General features: G+C 44.0%; 1 protein-coding gene across 1 annotated transcript in view; it reads right to left on the bottom strand.

Moving 5' to 3' along the window:
* LOC146857855 (uncharacterized) overlaps positions 1 to 13,296 on the bottom strand; it is a 651,000-nt gene extending 637,704 nt beyond the window's left edge. The window contains exon 1 of the mRNA XM_085648551.1: positions 12,906 to 13,296. Within this exon, the coding sequence (XP_085504677.1) occupies positions 12,906 to 12,974 (69 nt within the window). The 5' untranslated portion in view covers positions 12,975 to 13,296. The remainder of the gene's footprint in view (positions 1 to 12,905) is intronic.
* Between the last annotated feature and the right edge of the window lie 4,007 nt (positions 13,297 to 17,303).

Raw genomic sequence — 17,303 nt, 5'->3', positions numbered from 1 at the left:
GCAAAACAAAAATCAATACTGTGTGGCTGCGTTATCGGTCTGAACTCACTACGTGGCGTTCACTCAATCACTGTACATGAATCACAAATGCAAATTCAAATCCTCACCGCTGACCACCAATGTTAGAATTGGGAATCTCTAGTTGGCACAGGTATGCACTTGCGACAAGCAGGGACTCTCAATTCCAAGTCAGAGTAAGGGTATCACCCTTTCAAATAACCCCTGCTCACCCTTTAGGTAGTGTGGCGCAAGCAGTCAAGACTATTCTCAGGGCGTCATAGGTTAAGCATTTGTGAACACATACAGTAATGCAATGACACACCACAAATGGACACCAGTCAGGGTTATATCAAAAATAGTTCTCTTTATATAAGGCTTAGCACAAGACCAGAATAACGATTAGAAATGACCACAGTATTATTTTAAAGTTCAATGTTCTTGTAAAAAGGCTTAAAATGCAAAAATAGGCTTCTTTTAGTCAATTCTGCTTCTTTTCAGGCTTTGTACGGTTCGTACCTGGGTGTGCGACTCGTCCGCATTAAAAACAAGGAAAGTACGAGTCAAACAATCGGTGCGGACTCCGGGGTCCGTAACATGCACGCTGCGGTGCGAACAGAACAAAGTACCTTAAGTTCGTGGGGTCCGCGACGGACAGTGCGGGACAAGTTGATGGGTTCGGGTCGTAGTTCGGCAGCGTATTCAGATGCTGGTCGGGTCGCGGCGTCGGGACGCGGCGTTGGTACGGGACCTTCAGGGATACATGCGGATGGCCCGGATCAGCTTGCAGAGTCTGTGGCGTTCGGCGTTCGAGCCGTACCTTCGGTGCGGATAGGCGGCGACACTTCTCGGCACCGTACAGCGTACGGGGAGGATCAGCGTGATGCGGCATCTCGGCTCCGAGTACGGCACGGTGCAGTACGTTAGCAGCGTACGGACCGTACCTGCGGGACAGCGAAGCTTGTTTTCAGCGTACAGGGTTCGGCAGCCAGGGCTGTACGACTCGAATCGGCGGGGAAGGTTAGGTGCGGTGCGGACGGGAGGGATACGGCGCGTACTAACGCTTTTGGATCAGCGTAGACGCACGGTGCCGGGTGGCAAAGACACGGCTTCGCGGCGGATGGGGTACGAGTCGTTCTGGGGCCAAATCCAGCGGGAAACAAGCAAGAATTGTCCAGGCAACTCAGTTTTGGAAGGCAGATGAGTCCAAAGGTCCTGGGACTCAGTTCAGGGGGCAAGCTCTTCTTCCAAGCCCTTGGAGATTGTTGAAAAACAAAGTGCAAAGTCTCTCTTAGTCTTTTCCTCTCTTTTCTCAGCAAGGCGCCAACTGCAGGCCAATAGTTACTCCTCCTTCAGCTTCTTCCAGGTCCTTCTAGTCAGGCAGAGTTTCTTCGTAGTTCAATCAGGATCTGATTTCTTAGGAGCAGGGCTTTTGTCTTTACAGGCCAGGGGGGCCTTTGCATAATCCCAGTCCAGTTCTTTTCAGTGAGGAGTACTTTGTTGTTGGGACTCTGGCTTCTTCTTTCAGCAGGCAGGGCAGAGACATCAGACGCTCCCCAGGGGGTGGAGCCAGCATTGTGGTGGCAGAGCACTGCCCTATTCAGAGTCAAGGTGCACTCCTCCCACCCATCCTGGTGTAATCTCTCTATTCACCACCTGGCAGCCCCAGCCTGTCTCCTGGAACTTCCCAGCCCTGTCACTCAAGCTACACACAAAGAAGATAGCCCTCCCCTCCAGAGGCGGACTGAGATGGTTAGGCACGCAAAGGCTAACTTTCTAAAAGTAGCATTTGCAAACCCAGGATATTAAAATAACCTTTACTAAAAGATGTATTTTATTATTCTGAGTTCAGGCATACTAAACATGAATTTCTACCATGCTTCATGAGCCTGCTAGGATTATAGAGTGTTATAATCTAGCAGCCCATTCTGGCCTATGGAGAGCAGGTAGCCTTACAATAGTGAAAAACGAAAATGGCTGTAATTCACTATTAGGACATGCCAAACACCTCAGGGCATGCCCTACCTTATCCTTACAATGCCCCCTGCCCTAGGGCCTACCATAGGGGTGACTAATATGAAGGTAAGGGAAGGTTTAGGGACTGGCAAGTGGGGACACTTGCACAGTCAGCAAGACAGTACCAGACTGCATGCAGGTTCTGCAATGGCAGACCTTAGATACATTTTACCAGGCTGCTTCTGTGGGTGGCACAACCAGGGCTGCAAGCCCACTAGCAGCATTTGGATATACAAGCCCTTGGCACCCCTGGTGCACTCTACTAGGGACTGATAGTAAACCAAATAAGCCAAACATGGAAGTCAATTCACATAATACATTTTACCATAGGGAGAGCATATGCACTTTAGCACTGATCAGCAGTGGTAAGGTGCCCAGATTCATAAATCAGCCAACAACAGGTCAGGAAAAATACAGGAGGAAGGCAAAAAGTTTAGGGAGGACCCTGCAAAAAGGGCCAAGTCCAACATTTTGCATGCCAGAAGGCTGCTCACCAGAGTAATACAGCTGTGATGAGATTTGGCCCCCAGGCGGAGAGCACATGAAGCTTTGGCATAGAACTGAGTGTCAGGCATGGGTGTGTGCTCACAGCTATGTTATTTAATTTGTTCATCAATGATGTGGGCATTCAATTGCTAGCTTTAAACCTGGATGTCCAGATGATGGGGGGGGTGTAATAAAACACCAATCTTGCTGTTCGCCAACTATGCCGTTCTACTGGCCTGCACTCAGCTTTCCATGCAGAAACACCTTAAAGGTGTTGAATTGTATTGTTCCAAGAAGAAACTCAAAAAACATATTTCAAATACTAAATATATGCCGTTCAATTCTTGGTGCTGCTAAAACAATTACTTCAGAGTTTACAGCCGGCCGCTACAACAGGTCAGTTCCTACGATTACCGAGGGATAAGGTTCAACGCTAATGTAACCTTGGACAAATAGCGGAAAAAGAACAAAAGGAGCATGGTCCAACAGTCAAATGCTGTCATACGTTTCAGAAGTAGTATTGGGTGAAGAGACATGAAGCCAGTGCTACAAGCATATCAAACCAAAGTGCTTGCAGCAGGTTTACATAGTGCCGAGATTTGGGTGTCCAGCGACGCAGCAGACCTCCAGAAAATTGAACATCAGCTTCTACAATGTTTGTTACAACTTGGAGCTGAGACCCCAATGACAGCACTTACACATGAGTTGGGCTTGAACAACATTGAAGCAATTGCAGCTCTAAACAACTCTTGTTCTGGCACTGAATGTGGTACAAAACAAGGTTTATCAACCTACCTCAAACCAATCTGTGAACTTTGGGATAGCAGCTATTCTTACAAGTTACCATGGCTCAAACATATTGCAATTATCCTCACCAACATGGGCTGGTATGCATGTTTAACAAATCTGGAGACCATGAGTCCCTAAAACCTAGATAGGCTAAGAAGAACTATTGGTCGTGGATTTATGACCAGCACCAGGGAAAAATGTTGCTTATCCTACCTAACGAGAATGAAACCCGCATTTGGTTTTGAAACTATACTGATCATATATCATCACCGATAAAAAGAGCACTGTTTTGTAAAATTCAGGCTAGGATGCCTCCATGTTAAGTTTTTGACGAGGAACTGGCCGTTCTCCAGTGGTGATTTATACCTTAAAACAAGGATTTATTACTGTATGCAACATACTGTCTGGCTTATTTCTTTAAATTGATAGAGGAAATTAGTTCAAAAATAAAAATCGACTTCCACACTATGTTAGAATTGCACTTTTGAAATGTGTTTAAACTGCTGCAGTAATGTTTTCACATAGAAAATGACACGTAAAAAGAATGTGCTTACTGCATACATGTGAAAGAATCCTTATTAATGCCACATATAATATGTTAAAAACTCATATATTTAGAGGAAAAGCTGCTTATTAAAGTTTATGCAAAATTGTGCAGGCATTTGTAGGTCGAGTATTCGCGACCTCTTGTATATATCTTGGTATATACTTATATGTGTATGTACTTTGTGGGCTCTGGAGATCAGCCCTAGAAATTGTCTACTTTGCTTAGGGACTTTTTTTCTGTTCAACTGCCTCTATTTACTTGTCTTGATAGAAAACGACCAGTAGAGGTCAGTAAAATACCAGAATTGCTTTCGGCTTGTTCAATTGCCTCTATTTAACTGTCTTGATAGAAAACGACCAGTAGAGGTCAGTAAAATACCAGAATTGCTTTCTGCTGAGGGACTTTCTTTTTTTTATTTTTCTGGCAACTGCCTCTATTTAACTTTCTTGATAGAAAACGACCAGCATTCTCTTGATTCCAGTCCATAAAAATTGTCTTCCACGAGCACCCGTAGACAATAATATTTTTTTCAAATCTTCTATTTTCAGTGATATGACCACCAAAGGCCCTTATTTTATTTTTAAAACAGAGCTTTGGACTATACCATTTACCGCTGAAAGGCAATATTTCTCCTCTCCATGTGTTCCCATACCTGGCCTGTCACGTAGTTTGGTGGTTACTTTCCCTCCAATTTAAATAACAGTAGATGTTTCAGCACCCAGGCTAATGTGCTGCATAGCTGAATACATAGAAGGTCCCAAAGGTGAAACCGATTGCATTGCAAATGCTTGTTCGTATTTAAACTCATAGCACATCTCTTAGCTTAGGTAAGGAGGTTCTCATGAGAACTTTACCCCATGTAACAAAGTCCTGAAACAATGTTTATCACTATAGCAATGTGAATGTTTACCCTGGGAATCGGGAAAAGAGATATCTGAAGTTGACAACACTATTGGATGAGCGGTTTCCTTTGGCTAAAGGAGCTAATACCTAATAGTGTTTTGATGTATTATTGTGTGATTTTATAATAATGAGTGTTCCTAGTTAGAGCTAGGAGAGTTCCTGATGCGCGATCAAGAGACCCAGACCTATCTCCCCTGCCTTGAGACTCATCTGGAATGTTGATCTTTTGCTATGTTACCAACAGCTCCTGCTAAAGTGACTTGTTTCTTTTTATCTAATAACCTTTTCCGGTCAGTGCTACTGCAGAAATCATTCTATCATTGACGGTTGCTACTGCAGCTGTAGGGAACTCGGCTGAGTTTCCTGAATGACTCTTTGTTGGAAGTACTTCTTTTATTCTCGCTCTTGCTCTTTCCCAAAAAAGACTCTTCATGGGTTCTACTTAGAATAGGTTAGGTCTCCTAGTTAATTTAGTGATGTTTTCCTTCATGGAGTAGTGTGCATTGATTTATTCTGTCACTAATCAATCTTTTACTGATACTGCTGTAAACAGACAAATCTGAATAAAGATGACAAAGCAATATTAATCTTTTAAGATAATTAAAGGTGTTGAAACTTCACCAACTTCTCATCATTGACTGAAGATTTAAGATTCTAACTGTCGATGATATAGGCATAGTTTATGTTTTGTTCCAGCTCCAATTCACAAACAGTGGCTAAGGTTCATTGGCCTTTCAAGAACCATCAGGATTTCCCAAGAACAAAGCCTGTAAATTGGATGTTTAATCTCAAAACCATACTTGGCTAATCCTCAGTCTCCCGCACTGACACAATAAATTAAATTAATCTTGTCATACTGCACTTGTGTAAACACATTAAACTCCCCAACTCTCTCCAAACCTGCAGTGCTTCACCAAAGCAGTCCACAAGGCTTCATACTCTCTCACCTCACTCTCTTCAATCTGTTTGTGACACCACTAAACTCCTCCTTCATTCATTCAAAAATGGTATATGACTTTCACTCTAGCAACACTCTGCTCTTGCTTCAGACTTCATCTCCCAAACACATTCAGATCATTGCCCAAGCACAAATTGTCATAGAATCACGGATGATGAAACACCGACTGAAACTCTACCCACTTAAAAGAGTACTTTCTGATTTCATCACCGAACTGCACCTTCCTGGTCCAAATATGTCTTAACAAATGCTAATACATCATTGTGAAAGGCCCTAAATATCTAGGCTTCTTCCTGGAGCAGAATCTGAACTTCAAGCAGACTTCAATTCATCATCACAAAGGGCACAGAATCAGTTCTGGCACTCACAAGGTATGAAACTAGTCCGTTGGTTATAAGGAACTGATTCAAGCCCTCGCGTTGTTAAAGCTGGACAATCAAAATACTGATTCAATCCCTCGTGTTGTTAAAGCTGGACTATGAAAACACTGATTCAAACCCTCGCATTGTTAAAGCTGGACAATGAAAACACTGATTCAAGCTCTTGCGTTGTTAAAGCTGGACTATAAAAACTTACTTCAGAGTTCAGAAACGTCACCTCTCAAAGTTACATTACATACAGGAGATAAGTTTGCCCAGGCTCAGACAAGTGTGATCCTATATCTCTGATCCTAAGCACACTGCGCTAGCTCAACATTCAGATCAGGAGTGTTAACAGACCAACCTGCATTACCCATAAGTCTGCTGACAATAGCTCCTTGTTAGAAATGGGAGTCTCTAGTTGGCAAGGGCTTGCACCTTCGTACAAGTAGGGACCCTTCTTTCTAGTCAGGATAAGGGAGTTACACTCCTAAAATAACCCCTGCTCACCCCCTTGGTAGATTGGTACGAGCAGTCAGGCTTATCTCAGAGGCAGCGTGTAATACAGTGTAAGCACTACAAAAGGACACCACACTAGTTTAGAAAAATATCCAATATTTTTATATACTTAAGACAAGACCAAAAACGATATAAATCCACAATACAGTATTTAGAATTCTTCAGTTATCAAAATAACCTTGAAATAAAGTTCCTCGTAGTTGATAGCTCCATCTGGGGCCATCACGGCGTCGTGAACAAACAAATCCAAACAGTTCTGGCTGACCGCGGCATCGCGGGCCAGCCACGGTGTCCGGGAGACCCTCAAAACAGTGCCTTTAGAAATGCAGGGTGTCGGCGACCTCTCATTGAGCTTCCGAAAGCACGGCGTCCGCAGGCATGTCGGTTCCGGAGGTTGGTGCAGGAGTCGTCAGGCCCTCGAAGTCACACGCGTTGCTGATCGAACTCATCGTGATTGAAGTCAGGAGCGCTGGTGTCGGCAGGCGTTGGTGCTACAGCACGAAGTGCAGCGGTGCGGCGTGCGATGCCCTCAGGTCACGGTGCGAGCAGAGGCTCGATGGCGGCGTCAGATGGCATTGTCGGTGAGACCAGGGTCACGCTGCGAAGTGACGCAGTGACACAGTGCTTGTCGCAGTGCTGGCAGGTCACGGTGCAAGCAGCGTCATAGTTGTTGCCGAAGTGCTATCGCTGCTGACGAACTGGAGTCGATGGCGCCAGCGTTGGTAGGCCAAGGCTGCGGTGTGGGATGAGGATGGTGCGTCGCGTAACTTACGAGCGGTGCCCTTGAACCACGGTGCAAACAGGGGCGTCGATGTCGGTGTTAAACTTTGTCATCAGGCATACCAAGGCGGTGTTGTGAAGCGAGGCGGTGTGAAGCGCGGTGCCCACAGGTCGCAGTGCGAGCAGCGGCTCGGTGACAGCATCAGATGGCGTCCTCGGTTTGACCATGGTTGCGGTGCGGTATTGCGGCGGTGCCCTCTATGGTGCCTTCAGAACACGGAGTCGACAGCAGCGTCGTAGACCGCATCGGGTTGCTTTTTCTTCTGTTGCAGCACAAAACACACAGTCCCCTATGCTGAGGGCAGAAGAACTTTAAGTCTTTGCTGTTCCTGAGACTTCTTAAACAGGGGGCAATCTCTTCCTCAAGCCCTTGGAGATACTCAAAGAAAGAAGTTGTAGAAAGTTCAGTCCAGTCCTTTCGCTGCCAAAGACAGAAGCAGCCACTGCAGGCCAGCACAGAAAAGCACTCAGCAAAGTGGTAGTTCCTCCTCACAGCTTCTCCAGCTCTTCTTCTTGGCAGTCTTCTTGGCCCAAAAGAGTTCTAAAGTTATGGGGTCTGGGCCCCAATATTTGTATCCCAAAATCCTTTGCCCGCTGAGGCAGAGAGTGTCTGTGCTTAGTCCAAACCAGTTCTGTCCTCTCTGGCCCAGCTTCCTGGCAGGGGGTGTAGACAGCATTGCCCAAGGCAGACAGGGCCTATTCAGGTGCAAGCGAAATCTCCTCCCACCACTCTAAATGCAGACTGGGCCTATTCAGGTGCTAGTGAAAACTCCTCCCACTACTCTGAATGCAGCCCAGGTCTAACCAGCCCAGCCCTGACCCATCTAGACTCACTGGAGTCACTGCTCCTACCCAGCCACTGTCACTCCAAAGCCAGTCAGTCCATACACATCCTAGCAGAGACACACAGGATGGCTAAGCAAGAAAATACCTACTTTCTAAAAGTGGTATTTTCAAACACAGAATGTAAAAAACACCTTTACTAAAAGATGCCTCTTTAGATTCTGAGTTCAGACATACTAAACTATATTTTCCTATCTGGTCCCAATGGGAAGTTGCATTTATAAGATGTTATAAATTAACTCCCATGCTTTCCTATGGGACAGACAGCCTTTCAATAGTGAAAAACTAAATTGGCAGTATTTCACTATCAGGACATGCCACACATATCAGGGCATGTCCTACCTTTCACATACACTTCACCCTGCCCACAGTGGTACCTTGGGCCTACCTTAGGGGTGACATACATGTAAGAAAAGGGAAAGGTAGGGCCTGGTAGGAGGGTGCACTTGCCAAGTCGACATGGCAGTTACAAACTGCGCACAGACTCTGCAGCGACAGGTCTAAGTTACCTTTTCAGGGCTACTCATGTGGGTGACACAATCAGTGCTGCAGGCCCACTAGCAGCATTTGATTTACAGGCCCTGGCACACTCAGTGTACTTTACTAGGGGCTGACTAATAAATCAAATATGCTAATCATGGAAACACCAATCCATAATAACAATTTACAACAGGAGCATATGCACTTTAGCACTGATCAGCGGTGATAAAGTGCCCAGAGTCCTAAAACCAACAAAGACAGGTCAGGAAAAAATAGGAGAAAGAAGCAAAAAGTTTGGGGGTAACCCTGCAAAAAGGGCCATTTCCAACACTCGTAAACCTAACTAGCCTAGAAACTGATCATTTCAGGCAGCTGACATCAATACTAAACCAGATACTGCCCCTCTCTTGAAATCACTGCATTCACAGAATCAAATAATCTAAATAAATCCTTCTCCAGGATTGCTCCAGGGGTCTAAAATTCCAACACCTGGACATTATGGCTCTATCCTCTTATGAATCATTAAAAACATGTTAATACTTATTATTTCAAGGTCACCTTGTATGTTGAGGGTTTGAGCTCAGTGCCAAAAGCTTTTGATTACAAAAATCTGCATTCCGAAATTAAGACTGATATATATCCTTATCACTATACACTGCTCTGCTCATTACATACAGACTGTTACCTCATTTTGGGAAACAGCCTTTACCAAGCAACCGTTACAACGCATGCCATTACATCACATGTTGTTGCAACGAAAAAGGTGTGCAGCAGTGGGTAGAAGGTGTTGGATTTAACTCCAATACCTTCCCTACTGTTGCACACACTGGAGTTGGAATAGAAAACTAATCTATTCCAACTTCCAGTGCTCCCCGACAGAAAGTCGGGGTAAAGGTTGGCGTTGCAACGGCATGCGATGTAATGGCATGTGTTGTAACGTCACATATTCCCTTGTTTTTATCACCTTACACAGCTTTGTATGTTGGGTATAATATATTATTCTAATTTCGGAATGCATGCTTGGCTATTAATTTATATATTTATGTTTATGTAGTACCTACACATGTGCTGTGACTTACTTCAGTAAAACATGTCTCTTGAAATCTCTATATAGTAATCTACCCATGTATGAAGTGCACTGTTCCTCTGATCTAGTCTTCACTTTAAATAAATATAAATTACATAAATCAGTATATAAATGGTGGACCAAAATGATGGTATGAGTCATTGTATGAAATATATCTGTACATTGATGCCTCCAGTTCTATTAGAAGCTTAAAGCATGCTTACTGGAAAATGTATGTGCTACAAGAAGTTAAACATGCTATTTTCCAGGCCAGAACATTTTGTTTTCAGACGTGAGAAAATGTTTATGCTCTTTTCTGGAGCCATTCATGTACTCAACAGGCCCAAAAGGAGGAATAAATATACTGCCTAGGTAACTAGATATTTATGCAGGATAAAATTGACAAAGATATTGTCTCACATGGTGTGCCGTAAATATCATTTCCAAACGTATTGCCCCATTAGGTGTATTAACTCCAATGGGGTAATATTTTTATTGAGAATATTTAGGACACAATATTTTTGTCAGAGGATATTTAGTCCAGAATAGTTTGGTACTATTCCCAGCCAGTGTCTAATAAAGACTCAATATTTGAATGGCCACAGCATGGTTTCAGGGACTGTGAAACTTTTTAGGTGGGATATGAAAATACCTAACAGGTGAAAAATAAATGTGTGGTAAGATAAATAGTGAAAATATCCCAACTTGTGCTCCAGAGGAGTATTTACAGATGGACGTATAGGTTTCAAATACTTTATATTGTCTATATTTAGTAGTTGCATTGAGTAGGGATTCATTGGTAGTAACAAAAGACTCGATTTAATTAGAAAGGAAGTCATGTTTGGAAAGTTAATTTGGAAAATATGATTAGTGATATAATGCAGTAGATATTTACTCATATTTGTAACTGAATTTATTGTACGTTTTGCATAAACATAGGTACTTTTTTAAAATGTACTACGTATATGTGTGCCTTTTGTATTGCGCGAACCCTGGCCTAAAGCAGCAGATAGATGTTACGGGTGAATACAAGAGTAGTTGATGTTAGGTTAAAATAAAATTTAGGTATGGGTATTAGGTGTGGTTTATTGTGAAAGTATTTCAGTTTGAGTTAAGATATTTACGATTTATTCATTTTACGTAATTAAATGTAAGCGATGTGTCATTAGGATAAGAATTAGTTTTCGTGATAGGCTAAGGCAAACTATTAAACATAACTAATTATAATTATTCACAGTTAGGTAAGATTTTGATTTAGTGTTTGAGTTACAACCCGGATTATTTTTAGATTCATTCCATTTATTGAGTATACATTTAATAGAAATAAATATAATTAAAATATATTAGGAAGTAGTAGGTTAAGGTTAGGTTATGGGTGAATAATACATTAAAACCCATGTGCCCTATTATCTCTCCTACCCACTTCTACTACGTTTTCTATTTGAATGTAATGTTGCCAAAGCTATGATTTAACTTAGTGTTTATTTAATTATGGATGCATTTGTTTTGAAGTTTCATAGAATGTGAAAAAGACCAAAAGGCGGGACAGAGTGCTTTACATAGGATCACTTACAATACATAAGCACTTAGAGTTTGTGACTTTTCGTTTCACTGAGGATGTGTTTCAGAAAGGAAGCTACAATCAAACAAGAATTACATTTTCTTTACTAGTTCATTAGCCAATAAGCTTGTGCCTATATTTGTGACGTCACATCAAGACATCTCCAAGATCTCATTCAGGAAGCATTCCACTTTCGGAGGCGCAGGTAGGCTGTATTAGCTACATCCACTGCTCTTTCTAATGCCTTCTCATTAATTCCAGAATTAGATCAAATAATGAATTGAGATTTTTTCAACACATTAACAGTGTAAATCGAATCCCTTTGCTAGTCGCTCTTGCTTTCTAATACGTTTTCTAATAAATGCTAGATCATTAACAAAGAATAAATCTGAATTTGAATGATTGATTCAATTGCATAAACCCAACATTATTTTTGTCGCAGAAGCGTGGGTGTGTGATTCACCAGACCCATTCCATTCCAGCAGGACACTCCATACTTAGGTAAGATTGACTTAACAAGCGATGAGGTGGGTACCTGTGGGTTTTCGTGACACTGCAGTGTGATATCTCTCCCCTTACCTCTATGCACTGAGATGCTCTTTCATTTTGTATCAAAGTGAAGGTTATCTAGTCCTTCTCTGGTTTGCTTACATACTGACCCCTGGGGCCTAGAACTGATATTGATCTTGCTTTAGGAGCACTGCTAGTACCTTTTCTGCATAGATCTAATTTTGCTGTTCTTGGTGATTTTAATTTTCATCTCGAACTTAACAATAAGGAAACATACATGGTCATTGCTCCCATGGCAGACTTTGGCTTTACGCAGTTGGTGAATATTCTGACCTATTCAGAAGGACACATGTGGGACAGAATCTTCTCTAATGATCCCGATCTAATCTTGAAAACTGTCATTCCACTTATCTGGTCAGACCTCAGGACAGTTGCTTTTAATGCAAGAGTACCGGTGACTTTATTTAGCTGCTACACACCAGGCCCGCCATGCGCGCACATGGAGCTAAATACCTCAATGCAAACTTAATTCAGCGGTTTCATCCGGTCCAAGTAAAGTAGAGCATCTGTTCTAACCACCAAATCTGGGCTCCCACTGGTTCCTGTCCTTCCAGGATTCTGCAGATCCTTCTCCAATGCTACCTCTAAAGGATGGCAGTCTTTGCCCCTCCTCGTTGTCCTTAGAATGCCACAAGCAATTCAGCAAGCTTTAAAAACCCTGCATTGTACCTTCTAATCTACCTCTTGCTGATTTAATCATCTCTCACTGCAATGGGTTTGCGGTTGAATAGCGCCAAGTCGCCCTAGAATATTGGTGCGCTTTATAAATTCTTTCAATTTCTTTAGATTTAACTTCTATCTCTTGCCCTGGGTCAAAGTCTGATGATAAAAAAAAAATCCAATCTCCAAAATGAAAAGCAAGAGACCACCCCATGGTCCTACCTGCACAAGTAAGCACTGCACTAAACACCCTACACAGTACTTTCTAGGGTGATGTTCGAACCTGTTGTCATTGGAAGACATTAAAAGATTCAATTGGTCAAACACGTTTTTTTTTTTTTTTTTAATCTCTGGAGTTTTCCAGCACTTACCGGTTGCCTGCGGACGCTCAGCCAGTTCTTCCACAGTAGAACGCCGAGCTGATGAAAAAAGGAAACCATTATCTCAGCTGCGTAAAGCGGCGGAGGCCGGGGTGAAGGGTCGAAAATGGTCGGAAATCAGGATCCGGGTAGGACTCCCATCTCGTTCTTTTTGGAGTGACGCACAGAGGATTTCAAGCTGACACAAAAGTTCACTGGTCTGTGTTGGAACTCACGACACGCTGTTCTCACAAACAGTATGACCGGTCCAAAATGTCAAACAGCACCTCTTTTTTTATCCTTAGGAATATTCTTCCCCTCAGTGTGGTGGAGGCTGGGAGCAGTAGTTTGGTGCCACCACCAGCAGAGGACAACAGATGGCGGTGCAGACGAGCTCCTTCTGGCGAGGGTAGTGACTGCTTTCAAGGAGCGAGGATGCTCTTGGCAGGCAAGAACGTCCAAAGGACGGCCCCCTTTCCTCCACGCAATCACAAAACAGCCCGGGCACACCTTGGAACGTGCCTCGCCCGTTCGATGGCAGGTGTCGGATTTAAAGAGGAGCGACTGGGCTGCGGGGCTCACCCAGGCTTTTGACAGCCCGCAGGCTGACTGGTCAGACTCGAGGCTGGGACTGGTGCTACACAGAGACCCGACACCAAGACAACGGGTGGCAGCTAAAAAAAACAGGCGTGCCGCCATGTCTGAAGGGTCCGAGGGGGGCATACATCTTGTGAATTCATGACACCAAGCAATACCTGACACGTATAATAATAGAATGAAATGTACTTTGACATAAAGACGTAAAACAAGTAAAACGAAAAAAACATCGTGGATACAAGTTTCTAAGTCAAGTTTGCCAAATGTTTGAAATTGTATAGAAACTCGTTGTTATAATGGTGTATTATTATAGGCTTATTATGCAATTCATAACAGAGAACTTCAAAGTCTCTCTTTCTAAACTGTCTAAAACTCTTGCCGATATCAGACTTTCCGATATGAGCCCAAACTACATTATGTTGTGTAACCACTCACATACCCAAGATTCTAGGTTACTCAAGTCAAAGTTACTCCTGTTATCGACCTTAGAAACACGAATGTCTGAGGTGTGTCCTGAAGACAGACACTTACGCTCCTTCCTCCTACCAGAAATAATCTCCCGTTGGTTCTTCGCTTTCAACCCGTTAGACCGTAGCGATGTGTTCTACTTATGAAAAAAATATTTACCTATGGGCCACCAGGCCTCTACAATATTCCCGCCCAATGCCTAGTCTTACCCTCGAATGTTCTGACCTGATGTGCAATTTTTCCCGTACTTTTTTAATGCTCTTGCTGTCCAACCCTGCTTTTGTATTTTTAGTCGTGGTGTTTTCACCACTTAAACCCTGCGTGTTCTCAACCCTTTCAATGAAAACGTTTTCTGTGTGTAGCTAGGAGCCCCCCCTCCCGCCTATCTCGAATGGAAGAGACCTACTTCAAGGAAAGAGGTGCGGCCTTTTCTGTCACTGAAAAACATTGACAGACGCTAAACAGAAGAATGGAGTTAAAAAAATAAAATGGTGCGCTCTCCCTTGCTCGTGACAGGGATAGCCCGCAGTCAGTTACACCGAGGACTCGGACAAGCAGCAAAACCGGCTCGGCTGCCTGTCAGTACTAAACGCGATACCGGGAATGAATATATGAATGCGGAGTTTCGTTTTGCACAGCGCTGAGAATATATACGCCCCCAAACTATTAATTGCTTCTCACGCAGAGCCCGTGTGTGGCGATCCTCGAAGCTAGCTATCCCTTCCAGACTAGGCGAGTAGACGTTTCCTGTTCTGAACACTCAGTGCAGCCGGGTTGCTGGTCTACTGTTGCCACACTCCGGGTGGCCAGAGGCACTATGTTGTTTGGCAACATGCTAATCTTTACAGGACAAACCGGCTTTTCAAGGCCCTGGTCTCTGTAGGGTAGCCTGTAGATGACAGGAGAATGTCGGCCCTTCACGCAGAACTGGCGAAAAACTGGTAAAATGGGCCAGTGAGGTCCACGTATGTGTAAGGGTGGGGGGGGGGGGGGGGGGGAGAGACATAAGGGATTGGGCAGCTGAGAAGACGGGGTGGCTGATCAAGAGGAGGATGCGGGCGTATGGAGTGCCAACGGACTGCTTGTGTCCCTTTTAAGGCGAACTGAAGACTCGTTGCATCACCTCGATTGTGCCCCCATCACTGTGGCAAGTCCATTAGAAACACTTGAAGTCAGTGGTTTAAACGGGCGGTACTGTCCGGTACTGAGTTAGAGTGACCAATTGGCATGGGTGCAAATTCAGGACGGTGAGTGTAAAAATTCAGGACAAAGGGTCAAAATTCAGCACAAAAATTCAGGACAAAAGGTCCAAATTCAGGACAAATCTTCGGGACAAAAAGTACATTTTACAGATACATCAGAGGAGGTCGCGCAATAGTATATAAGTAAGCCCATCCATATCCAAACATATTAATCAATTTGCAAACCTATCCATCATGTATCCTTCCATCAATCATTTCACTCATACATCCGTTCATTCACACTTTCACTCATCCATCCATCCTCCCTTTCACCCTATCCATCCGTACACTCATCCATCCACTCTTCCATCCATGATTCACTCATCCATCCAGCCATTTACCCTTTCACCCATCCAGCCATCTTTTCACTTACTCATCCATCCACACAGTCACTCATCCTTCCACCCATTCACCTTTTCAGTCATCCATCCATCCTCCCTTTCTCTCTTCATTGACCCTTTTATTTAGCCATCCTTTCTTCCATCCATCCACCCATCCATCTACTCATCCACTCATGAATCCATCCATTGACCCTCTCACTCATCCATCCTTTCACCAATCCATCCATCCTTTCTCTCATCCATCTCCCCTTTCATTTCTTCACTCATCTATCCATCCTTTTGTCCATCTACCCTCCCTTTCACTCACTCATCCATCCTTACTTCCACCCTTTCACTCATCTGTCCACCCATTTACCCTTTCATTTATCAATTCATCAATCCATCCATCATTTCACTCATCCATCTGCCCATTCACTCATCCATCCACCCATTTACCCATCCATTAACCCTTCCACCCATGCATCCATTTACCTTTTCTCTCATCCATCCTTCCACTCACTCATCCATCCATCCATCCATTCTTTCTCTAATTATCCATCCATTCACACCTTCACTAATCCATCCATTCATCCCTTCACTTACTCACTCGCCCACCTTTTCATATTAATCATGTGCCGAGCCTTTGTCTGCAGAGTTGCAGATAGAAGAGGCCCATCAAGAACTCCACCCTCGCTGTAGTTCCTAAAGCAAGGGGTGGGGTGCCGGGAGGGTTCACTATCCCCCTGCACATAGGCAGCCTGGAAAAGTGGAAGTCACGAGTCATGCATGATGCACAGTGCCAGGCCATGAGGTGACTGTGACATGGTATTGTTTCGATGGCTTTAAGCGGGATGAAAAAAATGGGGGTGGCGGTCTCTCCAAAGCGGGTGTTTGATGTAATCAAGGGTGTGGATTAAAACACCTAAGCTAAAAATCTGTGCTTAGCATAGTGTACTGCCAGACTAGTATTTTGTCTCTTCTGTCATTGTATCCAGATTTCTAACACAAGCAATGTTTCACCTACAACAAGCCAGAACTGTCAATGGTTGTTAGTTGCATAAAATAAAAATGCAGGAACAATGGCTTCATTAAATATAATATTGAAAATGCACTTTTCTAAAATGATGAGTTTGTGAAAGAACTCTTGCCCCTTCTGTTTTTGCACATTTCTTCCATCCACATAATGCCCTGCCCTAGACAGAGGCTGGAGGAGGCCACCACATGCTTTAAGAGCCCAGACTGGCCCATTGTCGTTCTGTATGTGACAATCAGCTGCAGACAGAATGACAACGGGCGGGGAGGGGCTGCTCTTGTGCTCCCAGGAAGAGTGCGAGGCGGCCCCATCAGGAGCTGAGGCTTCGTGCATGGGAATGGTCCTTCCCCAATGCCCAAAATTACCGACAAAAGGCCTCCGTAAAAGGGATCATCACTGACAACGGACGGGAAATCCAAATTACGGGCGGTCCCTGAAATTTACGGATGGTTGGTCACCCTATATTGAGTACCGAGACTTTTTTATTTTGAGAGGGAGAGAGTACCTGCACTTCTCAAGAAAAACGCAATGCTTTTAATTTGAGAGTACTGGCACTTCTCGGAAACAAGCAGATACTGTGTCGCAGAGTACCTGCTTCTTCCATTACAAGCTCTGCTTGAAGTGTGACCTGCCCAGACACCACCCTCGGCTCCTTAGCCTTGAGAATGGCACAGGAGGGGTTTCTGAAGGATGGGGTGCCCACCAGAGGCGCAACTAGAGCCACATTTGTGGGGAAGAGGGGGGCAGCGCT

Source organism: Triturus cristatus, chromosome 3_2, assembly GCF_964204655.1.
Source record: "Triturus cristatus chromosome 3_2, aTriCri1.1, whole genome shotgun sequence".
In the NCBI taxonomy this organism is placed as follows: Eukaryota; Metazoa; Chordata; class Amphibia; order Caudata; family Salamandridae; genus Triturus; species Triturus cristatus.
This window is presented reverse-complemented; position numbering and strand designations above follow the sequence as displayed.